Genomic DNA, 25,022 nt, shown 5'->3' with positions numbered 1-25,022 from the left:
AACTCCAAGCATGCCTTAAGGACATAAAGACCTGGATGACCTTCAATTTTTCTGCCACACTCAGAAAAAATTTAAGTTATTGCGTTTGGCCCTAAACACCTTAGAAACACATTATCTAATGATATAGTTACTCTAGATGGCATTACCCTGGCCTCCAGCACCACTGTAAGGAATCTGGGAGTTATCTTTGATCAGAATATGTCCTTTAACTCCCATGTAATGCAAATTTCAGCCTTTTCACTTACTAATATTGCAAAAATCAGGCACATCCTGTCTCAAAAAGATGCAGTAAAAATAGTCTAGATTATAGACTATAATAGGCTAGATTATTGCAATTCCTTATTATCAGGCTGCAGTAACAAGTCTCTAAAGACTCTCCAGCTGGTCCAGAATGTAGCTGCACATATACTGACAAAAAAAGAGATATTTCTCCCATTTTAGTTTCGCAGCATTGGCTTCCTATAAAATAAAGAATTGAATTTAAAATCCCTCTCCTCACCTGCAAAGCTCTTAATGGCCAGGCACCATCATATCTTAAAGAGCTCATAGTACCCTATTACCCCACTAGAACAATGCACTACCACAATGCAGGCTTACTTGTGGTTCCTACAGTCTCCAAAAGTAGACTGGGAGGCAAAGCCTTCAGCTATTAGGCTCCTCTCCTGTGGAACCATCTTCCATCTTGTTATTGCTAGTCATATATCTATTATTGTTATTGCTATTGTTATTATTGTTGTTAATCTGCTTCTCTGTCCCCCCCCCCCGTCCCCCCCTTCTTTCTTTCTCTCTCAACCCAACCTGTCAAGGCAGTTGGCCGCCCATCTAGAGCTGGATTTTGCTTGAGGTTTCTTCCCGTTAAAGGGTAGTTTTTCCTTACTGCTGTTGCCATGTGCTTGCTCAGGAGGGTATAGTTGGGTCTCTGTAAATTAAAGAGTACGGTCTACACCTGCTGTATGTGAAAAATGCCCTGAGATGACTTTTGTTATGATTTGGCACTATATAAATAAAATAGAATAGAATAGAATAAAACAACTCCAAACTGTGAGGAAAAAATGTCATCAAAACCAGTTCAGCCAACACAGGAGTATTCAGATTTATTTATTTTATTTATATGTTTTATTTATTTATTTAACAACAACACAGCAAGAATCACAGCAAGAAATTAGCTAAAATGCTACACAAACTAATTTTTTCATTAATACCAATGCAAATGGATACACATCCACTGCAAATGAATATACATATTGCAAAAGAATTTGCAGAGACTGCAAAAGAACACACAGAGATTCAAAAGCACAATAGCAAACTGAGCAGCCATCAGTACAACATCACCTGTACGCAAGGGAAATCACAAATGGCAATAATTCATGCTTATCACAATTAAGGGCCCCCCTTAACTGCCCCCCCCCTTAAGTTCAATGGGCATCACACCAATGAGCCTGTGCTGAGCCAAAGCATGCTGATTGTGCACATGCTGTACAATTATTTACTCCTTAATAAGGTCCTCCAAACGAGAAGCACAGACTGTGACAGGTCAGCTGCGGCAGCAAACAGCACTAACATGAGCGCAAACATCAGAGTAAACAGTGAGATTATGAAGTCCATACTGTACACCTGTACAAATATGACTGGCTGTTACTAGCCACACAGCTGTGAATGAGCCAGTCATTGTGAAGCATATGGGTAATAGCTGATGCCAGTGTACTGTGAATATTTTCTTCCAATCATCAAAAGGACAAAAAATGGTCTGGTGTGTCATTTGTGTTTGATTGACACAGTGTTTTGTGTGTCTTGAAGACTGTTGTAGTCCTTAAATTATGGCCATCCATTCATCTTCTGTCCATCCATCCATATATCCATCTATTCATTATCTAAGCCTGCTTAACCTTATTAACTTCCTTTGATGTCAATGAGCGAAAAAATCCAAACAAAATGTGGGATTTCACATATTTTTAAACATATTTGCCAACAGTTTTTTCTACAGGAAATTTAGTGTAATGCCATAAACTCTACCTTGTTGGAAGGTGTCTGGGGCAGACAGTGTAGTCACTCTCAATTGCAAAGAGAAATATAATATTAATACCATCTGAATGTATAGAGATCGATGATGTATTTACCAGGGATTGAGAGTGATGTGATACAGACCGGTGGATGACCAGTTACATTACATGATAACATCACGATGGACACTTAAATATACAGATTCATTTATGCATGTAATTGTATATTAAACTTATCAGAATTGTAATCAGATCTTTGAACATAAACATTAACGCAGTCCAGAGCTGTCTACATGGAAACACATTTCTAAAGATATGTGTTGGGAATGAAAGCAGACAGATAGGTGGAAATATGGTGACTTCTATGGAGAGATTAAGAGAGGGGGGGAGGCAGGCAGACAGGAGGAATGAGCTGGGAGGATGCAGGGGAGGAGACTAATCAACTGGCTTTAGCATAGAAGTGAGGAGGGCCTCACTTAGCAGACCACAGTGGAGAAAGACACATCTGTGAATACTGGAGGTAATAGAGAAGTAGCAGAGAAACAGAGTGAGACAGCGGTTATTGTGAGTGCTCTTGCAGGATCACAGTGGCCTTGAAGGATGAAGAGCAGAGAGGAGGGGGGAGGAGATCAGTATTCCTCCTGAACACGACTTCTGAAAGCTTTGTTGCACCTCCAACCTCCAGTGGGACTACAAGCACTGCCAGGGTTACAACCACTCAGGGGGAAACAGCCTCTAGGTTCACTCCTCTCCTTGGAAAAAGTGCTCTGATCTCCACCCATCCACTGACAGACAGAGAACAGAGGAGTGTACATCAAGAGGCACAATGACAGAACCAACGTCTAAAAAGCAGGGATTTAAAAAGTGTTTGAGTGCAACTTTCAGCATTGATGGCTTTAGCTTCACCATCGGTAAGAGACTGTAACAGTGTAATACTGTGTATGTATGTGTGTGAGAGAGAGAGAGAGAAAGAGGCTTTGCTTAGTGCTATTGTGTTGCTGAACAGATGGTGTTCTTTACTTAAGGTTTATTATATTTGCATTGTAGATGCTGACTCTTCTGGTACATTCTCCTCCATCAGTAGCATATCCTTCTTCTTTGCTTCAACAGAAAAAAACCTAACTGACAATATGTTACAGAATTGCTGTGTTCTATTCTGACAGCTTTAACATGGTAAATGGCTGCATTTATATAATGCTTTTGTCCAAAGCAGTTTACAGTGTTTTTGCTACTCATGTACCCATTCACACACACACTCAAACACCAATAGCAGCAAGCAATTTGGGGTTCTTGCCCAGGGACACTTCATTATGCAGGCAGGAGGAGGTGGGGATTGAACCACCAACCCTGTGGACAACCCTCTCCACCTCCTGAGCCACAGCTGCCCATGACATGACTATGCCTAGTAATGTTTCTGCTGCATTCAGTCTAATTTGTCATTATCTGGGTCAATCTATCCATGTCCATTTATTTTTGACCATGTAATCAAATTAGTACATGTAACACAAGCATAGCTCAGCTGGAGGCCTACCAGTGGCACTTCGGGTTGGAGGGTTGGATTCTGGATGACAGCCCTGTTCCAGGATGGTTGCTAGAGCAGGAAGTGCAACTTGATTAACATATTTCAGTGCTCCAGTTCTCAGGCTGGGCTGGGAGGAGATCACCAGAGAGAGATCAAGTTGAATAATGTCTGTTCAAGGAGTTTTGACAATGGAGATGTCCCAACAGACTTGTTTTGGTCAGTTTCTGTTGATGCAATAGTTTGATGAGGCAGTACAGTATTTTGGAGAAGCTGACCAGTTGGAAATACTTAACAGTCCCTGATGACAAGAGTTTCACTGAGATACTGCACGTTGTCTCTCAGGATAGTCCTGTTGTCTTTCTGCCTCTGCCTCCATTCTTTGTCTTTCTTCTTCCATTTGATTGAGCTCCTCATTGTGTACTCCAGTTAGAATACTTACAGTTGGCCAACAAAGTGAACTGATTTGTGATCTCATAATAGTCCAACGGATAATCCATCATTGCATTTAGCTATTTGAGTTTCCTGAGAATACAGTCTAACCTCAGTGAATCGGCATGTCAAGTAAACAAACAGCATGTGTGTGAATATGCTGGGTGGTTAGGTTGCCTGGATGTATATCTCTATGCAGTTAGCCATGATGGCTGCTACAGGTGGCTACTTTCTGAGTTTACTTTTCATAAACAAATGTTAAAATGATTCAGGTAAAAATCCTGTTTATATGGAAAGCTGTAGGAGGCTCAGCAGCTTGCCCCGATATACATCGTTTCCCTGAATCTATATATTGGAGCTGATGAGTAAAGATTTAGCTTGACCCATAGAGCCACAATGGCCACATTTATGCACATTGCATGAGGTTGAAATAAACCAGATTTATCTTTTAAAGACTGGCCAAATTACAGTACCTATTGTCGTTAAAATCAGAACAAATTTCTTTACCCCTTGTTTTTTAGTTCTCATCTGCATTGGAACCCATCAGAAGCTCCACGGCCTTTTAGTTCCGTGGTTCTGCTGGACAATAGCTCTTCCATGTTGCCAGCAGAGCACTGCCATCTTGTGTTGGCCGGATCTGATCGTAGTGCAGGCAGAATTAAGATAGGTTTAAATTCAAAGGCCTGTGATCAGATTTCATAATCAGATCTAAATGCTAATTGCATGTTACTAATAGATTTAAATCTGGTCTATCTCTCTTTTTCTCTCTGGCTTGTCTCTCTCCCTCTGCATGTGCCCTACAGAACAGTCTGTAAGTTTTGAATCTGCTTTTCCCAGATGTTAAATCAGACACAATTTCCTCTGGGTTATGTTGTCATTGCTATTTGCCTGTTTAGAGCTTGGAAAAGGCCACTAACCTTTAGTACATATGAAACATGACCCCATATCTAAATGACAAAATGGGTCTTTGTCATAACCGTCCAAAATGAGCCACATGAGCATTTTTTAATCTGATGCACTGCCACTATTAGTATTAACATGTGACTCCAATGCTAGTAAATTCTTATGGTGATCATATGTGATCAAAAAGGTGCCTGCATACAACAAATGATGTAATCATGGTGTTCCTTCATGCAGCAATCATGTAGTGGTGCACTCATTACACACCTTTGGATTGACAGCTCTATGCTTATTGTCTCATATGAATACATTTATGTACAATTTATAACAGCTGAAATGATGATAACAATATTCAAAATTATTATCATGAATCAGGTACATGCCTGTATTCACATTAGCAGAACAGGAGGCCATGTAACTGTACTGTGTGTGTGTCTATGTTTACTGACTGCTGTCTCTATGGGAACCTGAAGAGATGGGAAATGACTGTGACATCATTGTGACTGGTGCAAATAATTGTGTGTGTGTATGTGTGTTGTCAGTTGTTAGAGTGCTCATTGTCACTAATGAAGTGGCCTCTGTCTCTGAGCGTAATCTTCATCTACTCCTTCTCCTGATTTCTTTTATAGTGGGATATCTCAAGATCTTCAACCTGTACTCCTCATCCCCCAATCAGTTTTATTTATACACACACACACACACACATTTGAAATAATAGCATTTCCTAGCCCCTAACCCTACCATAACCATCATAACTAAATACCTCTCCCTACACTAACCCTAACCTTAACATTAAAACCAAGTCTTAACTCTCAAACATTCCTTTTGAGGAGGTGAGGACCAGCCAAAATGTCCTCATAAAGCAGATGTGTCCTCACTACGATGTTTTCAAATGACAATTACTCCTATCAAAGATACAAGCATGCACGCACACAAACACACACATAAACACACACACACGCTCATTCCGTCGATTGAGAAAATATGTCCAAACTTCGACTGGTACTGTATGTGTCAGGTGCCTTCCTGAGTTATAGATTCTCCAATTTCTGTCCTGTTATAGAACACATTTATTGCATCTTTTGTATGCATGTAAAACATGATTTTAGTTTCTTAATTGGTTCAGTGGTGGTTGGAGCTATGGTATCCTTTGTGTGAAGTATCACAGACTGCTAAGGATCACAAATTAACCTATAACTGTGAATGATTTCCGGTAACTGTAAAATTGCAGATTGCAGCTTTAATTTGTGCATTCAGTCTCACACAGCCTTGAACACCCACAAAGGTTTTTTTAGTGAATATGGGCGATGTCACTTCATATGCCCTGAGAAGAGGTCTAATCTTCCTAATTAAGTGAAAACACTTATATAGGATGATTAGATTAGATTAGAGATGAACCATGGCTATGAATGGTCTCTGACTTTTACTAGCAATGATAAAGTAGAATGAATTTCTCAAATCATTTTCTAATTCTTTTCTTTACAGTTGCCAATGAGGCGGGGGAAAGCAATCGCCGTCCACTGGCCCGCTTTGCACGTATGTTCACCAAAGTTCACTTGTTTTCTATTATTAAGTTTAAGTCTCCTGAGATGTGTGATGGAGATAGATTTGATGTTGTGATGTGGTCGAAGAGATATGTAAAAGCAAGCAAAGGATGTTTGTTTGTATGAAAACTGTTCAGGCTCACGGTCCCAGAATGCACTGTGCAGTGCTGTCATAGCCAGTGTCGGCATCACTGAACAGAAAGGAATTCTGATCGATCAGCGCAGTGCCGAGGAGATCCTGGCTGATGAGCTGCCGATCCCTGATGCCCCCGATGCCATGGAGAAGACTGTTGTCAGGTCACTCATATACACACAGAAACAAAGAAACACAAAGTTACAAATACAACCCATGGTTTCTCCATATCATTATTTATTATATCTGCTATGTAAATGTATCATCAGCAGTTGGAAAATATTTTGCAGCCTAATCAAAATAATCAAAGGAATAAAAACACAAAAGGGCGTACAGAAAAGGCTCATCTCCACACAATTTGCCCCTGTGAACTGTCTCATATAAAACAAGCCTTCACTGACTAAAACAGGCATTCTTTAAGCTGGATTTATACTTGATGCAAGGGGTATTTAGCATTTGTAAGCAGTATATAGACAATTATCAAATGGTTCATAACACAGTATAACACACACTACACACAACGTTTTTCAGTGTTTATTAACGACTCCTCTTTTGAAGCATTCACCACTGGTGGGTAAACAGTTACTGACAGTTTGATACTGTAGTCATATATCTTCAGTAGTTGGTAACACCTCATTTTACTGGTCTATAAATTTCATGGTAATTTCATGGAAAGTAGGTGATACTTATAAGTAAGTTATTAAGTAATTTCCAACTAATTTCTGCCTAACTTCTGTGGATCATGCCAGTTTAACTTCCAACTAGTTTCTAACTTCTGCTGAGCAGGCCACTAAACTGAAGTGAATTGTTGCAGCTTAATTTCCAAGTAGTTTCTAATTTCTACTGAGCAGGCCACCAAATTGAAGTGAGCTGTTGCAGCTTAATTTTCAAGTAGTTTATGCCCAACTTAAGCAGGCCAGTAAATTGAAGTACATGTTTTAACCATTTACATTTTCACTAATTACTGTATAATTTCAGCAGATCAGTCCAACTTTGTAACAAATTCCATGAATGTCATTTTTTTTATTGTAGCTGCCATTAATTGCTAATTACAGAGAAATATAATAATTAAGAATCAAGTCACTAATTGCCCATTTTCAAAGTCTCATTCCTTGCCTACTTATTTAGGTCAGATATGATAATAATGTCTTCACACCACTCAAGTTAAAAGTCACTTTATATTTCGAGATTATAATAATAAAGAAATGAATTAAAAACAGGGAAAAAAAGTAACTTTTACAAAGTTTTTGAAATGAAAACACAGCATTCATGTTAAAACTCCAACCACTCCATCCATCTTTATAGAAAATATATTTATAAAGACATTATGTCATGTTTAATTTTCCTGATAGCTTGTTTTTATATATTCAAAGCATCTCTTTAGAAAAAACAAAATTTCTTTGTTTGATGCAAATGCAATTATGCAATTCTATCACAGAAACAAAATTAAATCCAAATGAATGTACAACCAAAACTGCAGTAAATTAGAAAATGTTCAACTCACAGTGCTTCATAAACAAATTAAATGTATCCTCTGTTGCACTTATTATCAGTTGTTAGTTCCTGATAGTCCTTGTTTTCCCTGCGAACTTTGAAGTTCCCTTAAGGTTATTTGTCTTATTTGGTCTTGAGTTCCTTCGCTTCAGATGTTCCTTTAACGTTGTTTGTCAATCTTGAATTTCTTTATGACATCATTTGTAGTCAGTTTTCAGTCTGTCTTGGGCCCAAGAGGAAAAAAATAATCTGAGATCTCAGATAAAATAAAAATAAAATAGAATTCTCCTCAGTTAGGTTCCCTTTGATTTGATGCCTACTGCCTGCCAGCATCCCGACAAGATGAAGGTATTGAGCAGCAATGACGATCTGGATGGCAGACAAAGCAGGGACCTTGCATGGTAGCCCCTGTACCCATTCAGTGTATGAATTTGTGTGTGAATGGGCGAATGTGACACTTTGATACAGAATTTGTCACTTTCTCTTTAATCTGCCTAAACATTTCAAGGAGCACAATTTCAGTTACACTGCATAACCTCCAAATCATGTAGCCTACCACTAGTGCTGCATTTAAGCTTAATGGTTTGCATTGTTTACAACTCCACAATCAAACTTTTCATTTAAACAGCAAATAGGGATGATGGTGTATTTGAAATTATTTCCAAAAGATGTTCAGCTAATTTGGAAAGACGATGCCAATGTAGGCCTTGCCCTTGAAACTATAAAAGCCTAACCATAGCCAATATAACATCTATTGGGTCTGGGGCTAATAAAACTGTTGTTCTCACTATATGTTTGAGGTTACATTAAATGGCATAATGAATAACATAAGACAGATGTGGCTGAATATGAACATAGCTGTTGAAACAGTGGAAGGGTGTGGACACATCCCTATAGGTCTATACGGTTGACAACGTAGTGGCGCTATAGGTCTGATATTACATTAAATGGTATGATGAATAACATCAAGCAGGGCTCCAGACTAACTTTTGGCTGGAGACAGAGTTCGGCTGGGGCATATACATACATAGGGGCAGATTTAGTAATAAGTGTTTTCTTCAACGATTTACTAAAGAGATTAGAGATGCTACTTTCAGTAATTGTAATGTTTTATATTTATGCATATCTGCTGCCTACTGCAGCCCTGTTTCTGCTCCTGATAACTCATGTAGTCTGGAAAATTGTAGTATGCTCAATGCACCAATTTCTCCACCAATCTCTCTTGTATAATTGTAGAAATAATTGTTATTAGTGTCTGCATATTTCTTGGTATTCTCCGTTGCCATTCTCCGTTGCTTAGTTGCGAGTCAATAATTCGTGCCTGATGAAAAATGAAGCTGAGCAGCAGTGGACTGCAGCTCTGCTCTGTGCTATGTTCACATGTTAAAGAATATTATTAATATTTTCCTCACAAATTATGTATTATTTCACCACCCGTGACCTGTCCGCTATCAATCAGAATGTAATTTTTTATGACCTGACCTGCCTGACCAGCCAGTGATAGTAACTATAGTAACAGCATGAGAAGACATACTCCGTTCTAGTGAGCACTCAGTTGTCTTATTTAGTTATTGGGACCATGTATAGTGTTAAACATAAATATTACCGTTTGATGTACTGTACCAGAGTTAGCTTATAGCTAATTGTCATCTGCAGTCCCTTCAGCAGGTCACAATTAAAACATAGAACAATAACAAACAGTACAAAGCAAAAAACACAAAATACAAAGCTACACACAATAGCACATTACATTTACCCTCAGTGTCAACTAGAAATTAATAATATAAGCTTGTCAAATTAAAAGCAAGATTATTTGCGTTCATGAGAAGACCATGAGATAAAATGTAGAGTCAGTGGTTACAGAGCTGAGTAGCTTTTAGCAGACTTTTTAATTTGATTTTTAATGTACTGATGGAACTGCAGCTCTTCATATCATCAGGTAGGGCATTCCACTGAGTTGTGGCTTTTACAGAGAATGCTGACTGCTTGAATGCACTGTGACGAAATGGTCTGGTACAATCTTGTATAAAGGATATTTCGGAAGATCTAATAGACCTTACTGGGCAAGTGTACACAAAGTCACATAGTGGAGGAAGGGCCAAACCATTTAAAATGTTATAAACAAGGCACACATTTGAAAATAATCTAGAATTCTAAAAGCTCAGTAAATTGTATTTCTCCAGTACCCTAAAGTGATGGAAATGCACTGGCTTCTTGTCCAGAGTTTTTAGAGTATAAGGACTATATAAGGACTCAAGAGACTATTTCTCCAGCCTTCCCCAGCATGTAACGCAGTAAGACAAATGGGAAAGAATCATAGCATGCATAAATATCTTGGCTGTGTCCAAACAAGGACCGTTTCTAATATGTCTATCATTTGCAAAGTTGTACTTTACGGTTTTAACTGTTTTTTTTTAAGTTTTTTAAAGTTCAAATTTGAATCCAGTGTCACACCAAGATATTTAAAATCAGTGACTATGTCAATCCTTTCAACTAAACAAAACATACCTTTTATCTTGTTTACATTTAGACTCAGACATGATTGATGAAGACAAAGTGTGATGTTTTCCAAAGCAACTGTTAGCTTAGCAGCAGCTAACTCAGATGCTTTTGCATGTGTGTACACAACAGTGTCATCTGCATACATTTGCAGTTCTATATCATGACACTTGAGGGAGATCATTAATGTATAGGCTAAGTAATAGGGGACCTAACACTGACCCTTGTGGGAAACCCATTGTGCACTTTGTTACTGGACAGTGCGTCACAAACTTTAACATATTGTATCATTTTAGAAAAATATGAAGACATCCATGCCAGTGCTCTAGATGAGAAGTTAAATTTAGGAGTTTCAATATTAATACGTCATGATGAACCGTGTTGAATGCTTTACGCAAATCTATAAATACAGCACCATCTACCCCTCCTTTATCAAGTCTTATTTAATTTTCTCTATTAAGTGCAAGGTAGCAATTTCAGTGGAATGATTTCCTCTAAAGCCAAATTGCATACAATGTAGACCAAAATTGCTTGTAATAAGAAGTGTTGTCAGTTGTTCAATGACAACTCTCTATGCAACCTATGAGAGTACTGGCAGTATACAGTCTGTAGTTACTGACTTAAGACGGTCTCTAGATTTAAAAATAGGTGTGACAATGGCACATTTTCAGTAATCAGGAAAGGACATGTATTTAAAAGACAAGTTAATTAAATGAGCAATGGTGGGAGTTAAAATATCTTTGTGAGAAACATGGTGTCAAATTGGAAAGCATCTCTATTTTTGGAGCCTTTTAAGGAGCTTATGATTTTGTGTATTTGTAACTCATTAGTTTCTACCAGCTTGAGGACCTGGCCTGTAGCATCTATATGAACAATATCCAGTTTCCTTTTCATATTTTTTTCCCCTAGCTCATATACAGACTCAAGAAAAAAACAAGCAAGATGCAAGAAGATCTTCAATTATCAGTCTGTACTGGCTTCAAGGCTTTCCCTGTACTTTGATTTTAAAATCTCCTAAGATTTCAGCTCCTTCCTTTTGAGATTATCAATGTTTTTTCCAGATCAATTTATTGTTGCCTTTTGCCTTACTCAATATATTGAGATAAAAACAAGATTTAGCTTCTCTCAGCTCTTGGATAACTTTCTTCCTTAAACCTCTTTAAATCAGCACGTAAGTATCTCTTCAAGTTTTAATTGCCTTTGTTAGTGCATCATCTCTAGATTTCACTGGTTTCCACAATTTTTAAACCACAATCAATTGTTTTTTTTTTAAGATTTTATCTGTATCCTCACATAGAATCTTTCCCTCACAGAGTTGATTCTGTGTGTAAAAGTATCACAGCCATAGTCCAGATCATCAGAAGACAGTACAGTATAGTAAGATGCACATTCATGCTCAGTAAAAATATACTACAATGTCCAGACGAGTACTCTATAGTTGACATTTGATCAGCATTTATCAGTATTAACCCTCATCCTACCAACATATTTAACATACAAGGACTACTGACTGGGAACCCTGGGGACCCCAAGAATAAACTAAAGTAAGAAACAACATAGCAAAATTTATTTAAAAATGTATTTCTTCTCAAAACATTATTAGTTATGTAATTAAGTCATCTAAAAAAAAACATGATTATTATTTTAGGAAAGTTACAGATAATTTGCATAAAAACAAAAACCAAAATTTAGGGTTGTCGACAGAGCGCAAAGGGAAAATCTGTGTCTGCTGCATCTGCGTCTGTCTCCGTCAAAATGACTGACAGAGTGTCCCTACCCCCCTGATAGTGTGTGATACTTAAAGGTAGGATCCATGGCAAACATAACTCAATAAATAGTTCAATCTATTAAAACTGCATAGGCAGAATTGGGTGCTTTTGACTGGGGTCCCCCAGGATCCTGGTATATTGGTATTTTTAAGAAGCACTAATTAAAAGATTATGAAGTTATGATATAAAGTCATTATGAACCAACTGATTGACAAAGTCATTAAAAATGGGAATGATAGAATAAAGCACTTGTGAGATATGACCAAAAGTATACCTCTGGGCTCTGTGGGTACCCCAATCAGTAGGGATGGGAATCGACAAGCGGTTCCAGTTGAGAACCGGTTCCAAATTGTCCGATCCATCAGAATCGTATGCCTCCCAGCTGAGAATTCCTCTTATCGATGCCCAGGCATGTGATGTTGACGGATCAAAAAAGCGGAGCTTAACTGCAAAGGAAGTGCAGAGACATGACATTAATAACTGTTCAAAAGGTCAGCAGTAGGGCCTTTAAATATTCCCTCAGCGCCTCCTTGTGGACAAATAAAATAGCCTGTCTCAGTGGGTTCTTTCCTGCGCTACCATGTAGTGTTAAATACCAATTAAAGCCTGAGCCAATCAGGGAAGGACACCAATACCGGTTGTATGTAGTTTCTAGCTTTGTGCTCTGTAGCAGTCAGTGTGTTGCTGACAGTTCAACCACATAAAAGTGAGTTGCCTCGTTTGTAAGATTTATCTCCTTTCTGGTGATTCCATCCTGGATTCCTTTGTTTAGAGACTATTGCGGACTGAGAGATTCTGTGCGTCCAGACTGTAAGTCTTAACAAATAATTTAGTTGAGAGGTTTAAGAATATTACTTTTGTTATTTCCTGCCTTTTTAAATCTATGACTTTGGTAAGTTAATGTTTTCTGTATATAATTCTTATTTATTTCATTTAATGTATGTGTGGATCACTTCAGCTACAGCAGTAACTTTGCTTTCATAACTGAGTAAGCTCTGTTTGCCTGATATGTTGCTGTTGTCGATATATCAGTTGAATTTATATTTTCTGTTCAGTGTAGTTATATAGTAATTTCATGTACATGGAATAGTGGTAGTTGTGGTAAATTGCACAGTGGGTATGATGATTAATGAATGCTATTCCTACTTTATTATGTTGCAGAAACCACGTCAATTCACAATCTTATACAGAGTGGCTTGCATTATAGGTATGTGCTAGTGAATAAAACACCAGTTGAGGATATCTTCTTCTTCTTCTTCAGTTCTTACCGGACTATCTGTGGTAACTGTAAATTCATTTAAATGACTACACCTAAGGATTCTTATAATAGGAGGTCTTAAGCTTGGGCTCACATAACCAACATCTTCTTTGTCAAAATAACAACACAGCTCAGCACTCCGCCTCCCCCTCATTTTGTTATTCTCATACAGTTAGTCATACTCATACAGATGCTTTCATATTAATTAATTCATTAATTTATGCAGTTAACCTTTGGCTGCCGACCATTTATCTTATCTTCAAGTTATGTTTCATATATTTAACAGTGGAGATAATAAAATAGTTGCGTTGACACTGAAAACCTGTGTAGGCCTACTTTTTTTCCACACAAAAAATTGATCAGAAATCGATAAGGGAATCGATAAAGAATTGGACTGATAAGCAGAATCAATAATGGCATTGGTGTCAATAAAATCTTATCAATTCCCATCCCCACCAGTCGGTAGGATTAGGGTTAAGAAAGCAGTGCACACTTTTCTGTAGGTTCCATTTTCAGGCGAATAAATAATTAAAAACAAGCAATATTACTAATATTACTACTGCTGTAAAGCCGAGTTCTGTACACATCACTACTTATAGAACTCGGCGCAAGCACCACATTCCTGACCATATCACTGTCATGCCAACAATGACGGTAAAGCACACTCTCAAGTATAATATTGCGATTATACAACAGTTACTGACAACAAAAAAGATATGTACAAAATGTATCTTCATAAATCTTTATATTGTGAGGCACTTCGCTCTGAAAATAAAAAACTTTTTGCTAGTGCATGATGGGTATGACTAATACCTGGAAAACAATCACTTACACCTGTAGACTCCTATGCAATGAAACCTAGTTTACTACTCCAGCAAGTAGATTTCTAGTCCCTATGGAATCAGCCAGCCAACTTGAACTAATGCTTTCTAGAGCTCGTGGGATTTCCCAAACTCAATAAATACCACACATAAAATGGTAAAAATGGGGTTAAGTGTCTTGCCCAAGGACACATCGGCATGTGGACTTGAGGAGCTGGGAATCAAACCGCCAATCTTCTGATTAGTGGACAACCCGCTCTACCTCCTGAGCCACAGCCGCCCCAACAGAAAACTGCTTTGCTAACTCAGTCTTGTTGCAACCAAGATATCCGCTGAACAAAATAATTTTTCCATGGACAGATGTAGCTACTATGTCCGCAAACTTCACAGACATTTGGAGCTGATGGAGGATGCCAGATTGGAAGCTAAGATATACTCTCAACTGAAGGGAATAAGTCTTTTTGTGTATGGGGGTGCCGGGTAATGATAAAGAGTGGAGAAAGGTTCAGGTTTTTCAGTGTGTGCGAGTGTGAGCGTGTGTAACTCATCCCACAGTCTCAGAGTTCAATCCATTCGGTAAAATATCTGTTTTGTTTTCCCCACAACCCCAAACAAGTTCAGTTCAATCCAGTTTCACAAACATAAAAGAAAGACAACTCAAAAGTCCGCTCTGGGTTTTACTGCTGATCCCCACAAAACAAAACAAAACAACGACTCTAGCAAAGCAACACAGTACTTAAAATAAGCACAGCAGAAACATCAGATAGGTTGGACCGCCGTGTTTAACTATATATATTCAAACGTTACAGTTATGGCTGAAAATGTCAACAAAAGTCTGCCAAGTTCACATATCTACACATTTCAAATCAACTACAAGTTGTCTAACCAGAAGTGACTGTTGTTGCTAGCGTGACATCGTGACGGTCTATAGTTCTAATGAATTGCGGAGTAGTATTATTTCTGATGAGGCATTTTTCATCTGAGCATGACTAGGTGTACTGTAATGCTGATTTGAGCATGTTCGAAATGTCTAGTTGACCAATCAGATTGCTTGGTCGGAAGTACCTGTTGTATAATTTATGTTTTCAAACACTACTAAGAGCTGGAAGTGTGGTACATAGACAAACCGTGTATGGCACAAAGATCCAGCTGTGACTCGCTGTTGGTGCATGGTTGTTGTAATGAGGAGGAGAGGCTTGATGGCAGACAGGTGTGCTGATTGCAGATAACAGGCAGATGTACAGTGAGAGGGGGCAAAGGGGGAAGGGAATGAGCAAACAGACAGACCAAACGAAAACACACCAAACACATCTCACTCAAACCAAAGGCTGAAAATTACAAAAGCATACTCACACACAACAGGCTGCTGTCACAGGCAGGAGTCACAGAGGAGTTATGACATGTGTTTAGTGTAGCTCTACGACAAATAATATGAAAATAATTTTCTCATTTCATGGACACAGCCATCCCAGTCCTAGAGCACTTTGAAAGCCCAGTATATAAAATGAAGCTTATGTTGTTCACACGCTTAGGCTACTATTTACACAACCCTGGAGATTTTTTGTGTCTTTATGATCTGTGGTTTTGAAATTTTATGTCAACATGACACAGCCCATTCAATCACAATCAGAATCTGTTTTATTAGCCAATGCAAACATACAAAGAATGTGTCTTGGTGTTTGCTCCCCAAAAAACACAACACAGAAGAATAAAATAGATAAAAGTAAGGTAATAGAATAGTAATACTTTTGAAATGGGAGATGAATTGAAATTAAATATAGACTGTAGAAAAGGAAATATGGATTGTGCTATGGACAAAGAAATGAAGTGTATGAAGGTGACAAGCAAAAATTAAATGTTACATTTGCATAAATAATTAAATTATGTAACGGTGGAGGTTGAATGCAATGCAAAATCTAATGTCCAGTTTGATGAAATATATGTGAAATATAAAGTCCAGTTTGATAAACCGTCTTGATTTAGTTTATATGGCCATGGTACAAGGTTTGATGCACAAACACACGCGCACACACGCATGCGTGCACACACACACAGCTTTATTGGATAACATGGCTAAATATAAAGGAAGACTGTGTTTTAAGAAAGATGATTTAATATTAAATATCCTCAGCCACATATTCTTAAAATTATAAAATTAAATGAGCATCTTCACATTTTACAATCACAGGCTATAAAACGCCCTTTCTTAACAGAGAGAGTGGCATTTGGATTTGAAATGGAATGAAGTGCACCAATGGCAGACAACTCAAAACAGTAGTTGAATGCGCCAAGCTCACCCACAACACAATGCTCTTCCCTAGCCTACTGTTATCAACATAGCCATAGCACTGAAACTGCTCTTACTAAAATAATCAGAAACCTCAGACTAAACTCTAATGAAAATAAGGTCTCAGTTCTTATGCTCTTAGACCTAAGTGCAGCATTTGATACGATTAACCATGATATCCTAATCAATCATCTGGGAAAGTGGGTTGGTATTTCTGACTGAGTGTTAAACTGGTTCAAAACATACATCAAAGGGAGAAAGTTTTATGTTAGTCTTGGGGATCATGTGTCTGAGGAACATGACAACTGCTTTGGGGTCCCACAAGGGAGCTGACTTGGTCTATTATTATTCTCACTTTACATGCTGCCACTCTTATGACATGATCAGAGAGCACAATGTATATTTCCATAGTTAGGCACAACTGTACATCTCTGCTGAACTAAATGATGCTGCAGCTATAAACTCCATTACTACCTGCCTTCTGGCTATATATAAATGGATGAGCGATCCTTTCTTAAAGTTAAATGAGGACAAAACTGAAGTCTATCTAGTCGGCCCCAAAACAAAAAGAGAAATATGGTAAAATTAACTCCCTAGATTAAATTGTAGGTTACGAATCCTATTTTAGATTCAGATCTAAACTCCAGGTCCAAATTAACAAGGTAACAAAAACATTCATTTTTCCACCTTAGAAACATAGCTTAAGTATGACCATTTATAAATCAAAAACATGCCGAACAACTGATTCATGACTTCATTTCAAGCCGAATCGATTACTGTAATGCACTTTTTACTGGCCTCCTGAAAAAAAACACTGAGAGACTTCAGCTCATTCAAAACTCTGCAGCTCGGCTATTAACCAGAACCAAGAGAAGAGAGCACAGTTTTAGCTGCCCTACACTGGCTTCCTGTGACATTTGCAATTGACTTTAGGGTCCTCCTTACATACAGAGCCCTTAATGGGCTAGGATCTAACTAGATTGCTAAAAACTTATTTCTTCGCCGTAGCCTTTAGCTAGCTTTTGACTCAGTCTGCTTTGTACTTATGCACTACTGCACTACTGAATTTTACTTGATTTTTTACATTCTATGTATTCTATTTTAGCTTTGTTTTTTATTTTATTTTATTTCATCTTTATTTTATTTTGTTATGTATTCTAGGTTCTCTTTATTTTATCTTATATCAAAACATTTTAATTTCCCTCTTATGTACATTTATATGTTTTTATGTTTATTTTATGCCTTTTATGTCTTTCTTGATGTGAAGCACTTGGTGCATGGAATTTCTTTTGCTGTATAGCACTTTGAGCTGCATTTTTTTGTATAAAAGGTGCTATACAAAGAAAGTTATCATTGTTATTATCAAAACCTGACAAAAATACTTTATCAGATTCGAAGGAGAAATAATTAAAACTGATGGCCTTAACATTAACTTATCACATTATTGAGTTATCAAGGACACCTTAGTGTTTTTGTGTTGAGAAATATTAAATATATCATTAAAAGAAAAGCTTAACATGAACATTGACAGTGAGGAAAATACTTCCAGGTGGTGGGTCGTCCGGCCGACCCACCGAACTGATGCTCACAGCATCATATAGCGCCAGGGAGGGTTAATATTAGAGTAAATGGACAGCCCTGCATGTTGAAAAATGATGCTGATGGGGTTCCCAATTTGTTAAAAAGTGATGCCAAGGGGTCCTGACCAAGCGTCTGTATGTGATGAGTTGGGAGTGAGAATGTGTTGGCTAGCTATGCTAGCTTCCGCAGTTCATATTTACAATCCTACCTATGCTATTACCTGTCCCCTGTGCTTTGGCTGCAACTTGCAGGTAAATTTTGCCTTGCAAACTTTGGTGTGACTGCACCATAAGCAGTGCGTTACTAGACACTGTCAAGTTGTGGGAAGAGGAGTAAAATGATTTAATTTAAAGTTTACAGCTACAGCCCCTTTTATGGTAGCTCACAAAGAATGTACTTCTGTCACACTATCACTACAGTCCCCTATTATGTCCAGGTCTGTTACTATCATTTAAAAAAACAAAAAACAAGCTGCATGCTCTGTTATAATTTGTGCATTTCCTTCTTACCTGGATTTCTGATTCCACATCACAATTCAAGCCTGTGGCCTTGTGTGAATGAAGTGGTCATGCTTATGCTGTTGTGGTGATTGTGTGTTGCAGGTTGCGATGTCTGGTAAAGCAGCTGGAGAGGGGGGAGGCATCTGTGGTTGACCTAAAGAAAAACCTGGAGTATGCTGCCACAGTCCTTGAATCCCTGTACATTGAGGAAACCAGGCAAGGAGCTTTCAGCTCAGCTAAGTTCTGAATTGGTTTTATTTACTTTGTTTATCTGATTTTGATTTTTCAAGGCTTATGTAAAATGCTTTATGAGACCAAAACTTCTTTTGTTTTACAAGATTACTTTCACTATTAATAGACTTTACAGTTCACTGGTTTCACAAAACTTTTAGAGGGGACTGATTATGCTCATTTCCAGCTCTATAACAAACTATAGTAATTAGATTTTGTCAATCAGTGAAAAAAAAGAAATCCACCATGAGCTGATGTCAGCTCAATTTAAAAGTAGAAAAAACTGTTGTGCTTTTTGCTCACATTACACAATTTCTTGTTCATACATTTTCCCTCATTATTTGAAACGTTGGCCACATGAACGTTCAACATTTTAACATTATTAATATGACAGAACATTAGGAAAAGCATAATAGGTCCCCTTTAAGTTCTTGACTACATATGTTTCCATTAGTCCTGCAGTCGATGGAAGACTTCAGACTGACCAGAACACCTGTAGTTATTTTCCTCATGATGTGCTACTGTGGCAGAACATACACAGACAGAACACCAAGAGAAATAGTTAAAGGATCAATTTGTATTTTTGAATTGGAAACAACAGATTGCAACCATGTCCACCTATAGTATATTAATAGTTTTTTTATGATTAAACTAGGGCCTCAGGGGTAGTTACAGGATATTGAACATCAAACTGCTGTGGAGAGAAAGTGTGATACATAAACAGTACAACAACGCATCAGATGATCATTTGAATGTTCATTCAAGGCACAGCAGCCTGCAGAAAATGTACATTCTATGAGTCTTTGCTTTTTGTACATATGTCTCTCCCTGCAGGCGGCTGGTGGACCCAGAGGATGAGCTGAGTGACATCCAGTCAGACTCGGTGCCGTCAGAGGTTCGTGATTGGCTGGCTTCCACCTTCACCCGGCAGAGGGGCCTGATGCTGCGTCGTAATGAAGATAAACCACGCTTCCGCAGCATCGTCCATGCAGTGCAGGCTGGCATCTTTGTGGAGAGGTTTGGTTTGTTTGAATTACTTTAGTTTGGCTTAGCTGGGTCAAGTGTTGTTCAGTTTACTTGATCTGTCAGTCCCCTGGGACTTCAAAATATAGACTTGATGTGTGGAAGCCATGGTCTGGGTCTGGTGGTAATATAGAGAGTGTTTTTAAGCTCTTACTAGTGATTTAATGATGAATTATTATTATTAGTTATATAAGTTAATATGCTTTTTATATTTATCTACTCAATCACTATCAAAATACTGTTTATCCTAATGAGATATGAAAAATTAGTTTAATATTTTCAACTATAATATTTGCGTTTTCTGTAGAACTGTAGAAGTAGTTCTACTACAAGAAGTAGAACTGTATGAAATGATACACACTTGTGACATTCCAAAATGTGGTTGCAATCCAATTTAGTTCTGAAGAGTTAGGGCCTGTTAAGTGCATCTGGCCACGCCTTCAAAAGTTTGGCAACAAATTACAGACAAATGGTAAGTGATACTCAAAAACAAACTCACAAGTTTTTTTAGGAGTAATCTAAATATAGTATGTACCAAGTTTGTACCAAGTGCCAGCTGAAGCATTCTCACTCAATGCTAGACCAATTTCAAAAAATTGTTGTTCCCATTAGTCACTTAGACACAAAAAGATGGGAAAATAGGTTCCAGGTTGAAAATACAGAAGTTTCCCTTTAAGTTATGGTGATAGCAAGACTTACTGCCAACTGTATGACCTACCATTAATAGTGAAATGGATGAGAGGAAATACTGGCGTGAACTTACTTCAAGGATCTTGTTGAGAGAGTTAACTCATACACAAACTCTGATCTGTCCCACCTTCTACAGTCATTGAAGTGACACTGAATGAAACTATCAACTTCAATACATCACCCGCTGGACATCAAATTAATCTAAAGTACATCATGAGTTCAGAATAAACATTTTTTTCTATTTCACAACATTGCATGTTTCTAGTGCCTAGGTGTCTCTTTCTGTCCTCTAGTAATTATCCCAGTTATAGACCCTTTTAACCTTTTTGATAGAATTGATAAAAAGAAGAACCAAGAGAAGTCCTAATTGGCTGAAAATATGGATCACTCCTTTCATACCATACTAGTCAGTGTAGTATTTAATGTGTGTTGGCTTGTTTTGACATTGTGTCTTGGTATGTGTGTATGTGTGTGTTTTATCTCTGTGGCAGGATGTATAGACGAACCTCCAACATGGCTGGCCTCAGTTATCCCCCACATGTCATCACTGCGCTCAAGGTATTAATGTGTGTGTGTCTGTTTGTGTGTGTGAAATGAAAAGCATGTAAAAGATTTGTATAGGAATATCATTAAAACACCAGAATATATCGTAACCCTGACCCCAGGGAACCTAAATCACAATAACTTCTCCTACCATTTTACTAACCAGACCAAGCCACTTATGTGTCCTAGTTAATTTGGAGCATCGTAGCTTGCTCTTCCTTCCTCTATTTTCACCTTTTTCCTATGAGGAACAAGTGAGGGGTGCATGAACTGGTCTGAAAGAACAAAGCACCTCCCCACCCTGCATGGTGCAGGGTGGGGAGGTGCTCACATGACATCTGGTTTCAATGAGAGAGAAAAGGAGAATTCCACCAGTGAGAGGTTCCTGGTGGTTAGGAGCCACTCTGGGTGTCACAGATGGAAGGCAGTATGGGCAGAGTGAGATATAATATCAAATATAAATTACTTGAAATTATTACTACCTGAGGGAGGATGAAAGACGCGAGAACAGTATAGGAAATAGCAGAGTTTAAGGTGCACTGCTGTATGCAGTGGGGTTAGCTATGAGAACAGTTGGAGGGCAGATAGTAGAATGTGCTATGAAAGAGTGCTGGGGTGATTGAGAAGAGAGGGGTTTGAGAGGGAGGGGGAAAGGGAATGTCAATAAGACATGGTGTAACTTGGTTAAAGGAACCACAATGGCCTGCCACAGCAGGAGAAACCTGAGCATCATTAAACATTTACAGTTTAATAGAGGTCAATCAAATCAGTGCAGAAATGTTGTTTGCACTTTACATTCCAGCTTGGTAATAATAACAAGGTGATAGTGGGGTAATATTTTGATAATAAAGAGGTAATAATAATGTAATATAATGGTAATTAACAAGTAACAGCTTGGTATTAACAATGGGTATAACTAGGTCATATTAGACTTAAATTTTTGTAATAGGGTAACAAGGGGCCAAAAACAACAGGCTAATTGTCAGAAACAAATCTAAAGATAACAATGAGGTAGAACAATTTAGTAATGGCAGAGTAAAATTTTGGTAACAATAGGGTAACCTACTAATATTAAGGTTATATTATATTTTTATTTAAAATGGTAATATTTTGACATTAATGGGGTAATAATCTTATGATAATTAGGTAATATGGATTATATTTTCAAAATATTATGGGCTACTATCAGCATAATACCTTACAAATTAAATGACAGTTCTTGGCGGTAACTTTTAACTAAACACAACATGTGGTACTGTTGATGAAAAGTTCAAGAATTATATGCTGCCTATGTACATATTTTACTCATCAATCTTCAAAGCAAAGCTTTTTATGAACAGAAAATACACCATTTTATATCTGGCATAAATAGATGGGTATGCATTTTGCAGCACTGATGTGTGACTGATGTGTGTGTTTCCAGGTAATCACTATACCTCTTGGTTTAATTAAATATCACGATGAAATTAAGTGGTAACATGTAGTTATTAGTATTATTTAGATGTGTTTTTTTTTTTTTTGCATAGTTACCCCTTTGTTTTCGGCCCCTTATTGCCCTGTTACAAAAACTTAAGTCTAATATTACCTGATTATACCTATTGTTAATGCAAAGCTATTACTTGTTAATTAATTATTGTACCTCTTTATTATCAAAATATTACCTTGTTCATTATTACTATTAATAAATATAATACTATTAATATTAATAATAATACTATTACTGTAGAGTGTCAAGTGCTACCGAGACATCAACTGTTTCTATCAACTAGCAATCAGTTATGTCTGTTGTAATTATAAAACCCTGTTTCAAACTTGTTTCCAGTTAATTCTACCTGGACATGACAAGATTTCAACAGAAACCTTGTCATGTTCATGTAGAATTAAAGAAGAACTGGGAACAATCTAACTGTTTGCATTGTTCTTTTATATATGATATTTTAAAGAATAACCACAGCAATGAACAGATGAACAGGTATGTTAATATTCATGTGCTAATAAAAGTTGTTTGTATGTATCTGTTGTAGCACGTGGACATGTGGTCCTTTGATGTGTTTACACTGAATGATGCCAGTGGAGACCATGCACTGAAATTTGTCTTCTATGAGCTGCTTACCAGATATGACTTGATCAATCGTTTCAAGGTATGCCAACAGAGACAAATCCCACTGCCACTTCCATTGCCTTTATTAGTCACTTCAGATATGTGATGGTATGTCATCATATGTGTGTTTAATTTATCGGATCAAGTCAGATATGTTGGACATTATTTACTATACAATCCTGTATAGATAGATAGGTGGACAGACAGACAGACAGACAGAGAGACAGAGAGATAGATAGATAGTAGGGGTGTGCCCGAGTACAAACACGTTATTCGGCAAAGCACAAATAGTGTATTTTAACGAATATTTGTTTCATACAAATATTTTAAAAATTATTTGTTTTCAGGGAGGAAAAAATGGGGCAAATCTGAGCGCACAGGTCGGTTACATCACTGTCTCAGTCTCTGTCCTCTGCTCTGCTGTTATGTCTATCAGCAGGTCTCGATGAGGGGAGTCACATCCACTTGCTACATGATGCACATTTCTTATTTGGACATTACTATCGGAGTTGGGGGTGTTCCTCAGAGCTACTGATACATGAAAAGTGCTCTCAAGGGATTCTCCATAACCTATTGTTCCCATCCTTCTCCTTTCCACAAAGTTAGGTTGTAAAAAATACGCAATAAATGAAAAGTGCAAAGCAACAATGGCCTTTGAAGTTCTTCCCTAGACGTTACACAGTGTGCTGTCTCTGTGTTATGGGTGTATTAATAGGTAGAGGTCTGTCTGCAGTGAGGCAATGAGTAAAGTTTTAGCTCAGTAGTCAGCACAGTCATCTATGATCTGGGAGACTCCAGTTTGAGACCCGGTGTCGGGACCTCCTTCATAAGACAGTTTTTTCATGAACTCTTATTGTAACACTTTAATTTTCTAAAATAAAAAGCGTAATAAAAACAAGAACAGGATTATAAAAGCCTCTTTCCGCTTTATTTGAATACAAATACAAATACAAGTAATTTTGCTGCCTCAACAAATACAGACATAAATACAAATACTGGAATCTCTGCACATCCCTAATACATAGATAGATAGCTTGATAGATAGATAGATAGATAGATAGATAGATAGATAGATACATACATACATACATACATACACACATACATACATACATACTTTATTATGCCACGGAACAGTGTCAGTGGTACTGGCTGTAGCTATTTCAGATAATCATCTGAAAAGTTCAAAAGTTCATGAGCATTTGTCTTCTTGCTGCCACTATTCCAAACTTTAGGCAGCTTTATTCAGTCACTGATAAACCTAATGTAGGTTCAGAGCAGCTGAGTGAAGCAAGCACTGGATCAGGTCTGATAGTATGTTTGTATATTTTAGAATACCAGTCAAAAATCTTTGACCAGTAACTATGAAGCATGGGATAAAACAGAAAGGGCTAATTTCCTTATTTGATCTGCAACATTTTGACAAAACTGCAAATAATGAAATATCAACCACTAGTTCTTCACCTGAGACTTTTATTAAACGATTAATAGCTGAATATTCAATATTCATTAAAATATGTACCAATTTTGATATGAAATGGAATTGGTGACATTTTTAAAATATCAAAGAGAGGATGTTAAACAGAAAGAGTTTTAAAATTGGGACCATAATTTCAATCTATAAATATTGGGGGAAAAAAAGTTGTTGTGGTAGAATATATGTTTCCTTAAAATGGTTGGATTATGTAAAATGTTCC

General features: G+C 37.5%; 1 protein-coding gene across 1 annotated transcript in view; it reads left to right on the top strand.

Annotated features, from left to right (window-relative positions):
• Positions 1 to 2,826: 2,826 nt before the first annotated feature.
• The window catches only part of pde1ca (phosphodiesterase 1C, calmodulin-dependent a), a 102,450-nt gene continuing 80,254 nt past the window's right edge, over positions 2,827 to 25,022 (top strand). The window contains exons 1-7 of the mRNA XM_042399416.1: positions 2,827 to 2,911; positions 6,337 to 6,387; positions 6,533 to 6,692; positions 18,840 to 18,953; positions 19,803 to 19,985; positions 21,173 to 21,239; positions 23,249 to 23,365. Coding sequence (XP_042255350.1) covers positions 2,827 to 2,911; positions 6,337 to 6,387; positions 6,533 to 6,692; positions 18,840 to 18,953; positions 19,803 to 19,985; positions 21,173 to 21,239; positions 23,249 to 23,365 — 777 coding nt within the window. The remainder of the gene's footprint in view (positions 2,912 to 6,336; positions 6,388 to 6,532; positions 6,693 to 18,839; positions 18,954 to 19,802; positions 19,986 to 21,172; positions 21,240 to 23,248; positions 23,366 to 25,022) is intronic.

The sequence above is a fragment of the Thunnus maccoyii genome, chromosome 21, assembly GCF_910596095.1.
Source record: "Thunnus maccoyii chromosome 21, fThuMac1.1, whole genome shotgun sequence".
In the NCBI taxonomy this organism is placed as follows: domain Eukaryota; kingdom Metazoa; phylum Chordata; class Actinopteri; order Scombriformes; family Scombridae; genus Thunnus; species Thunnus maccoyii.
Note: the sequence above shows the minus strand (reverse complement) of the source record. Positions and strands in the feature narration are given on the sequence as shown.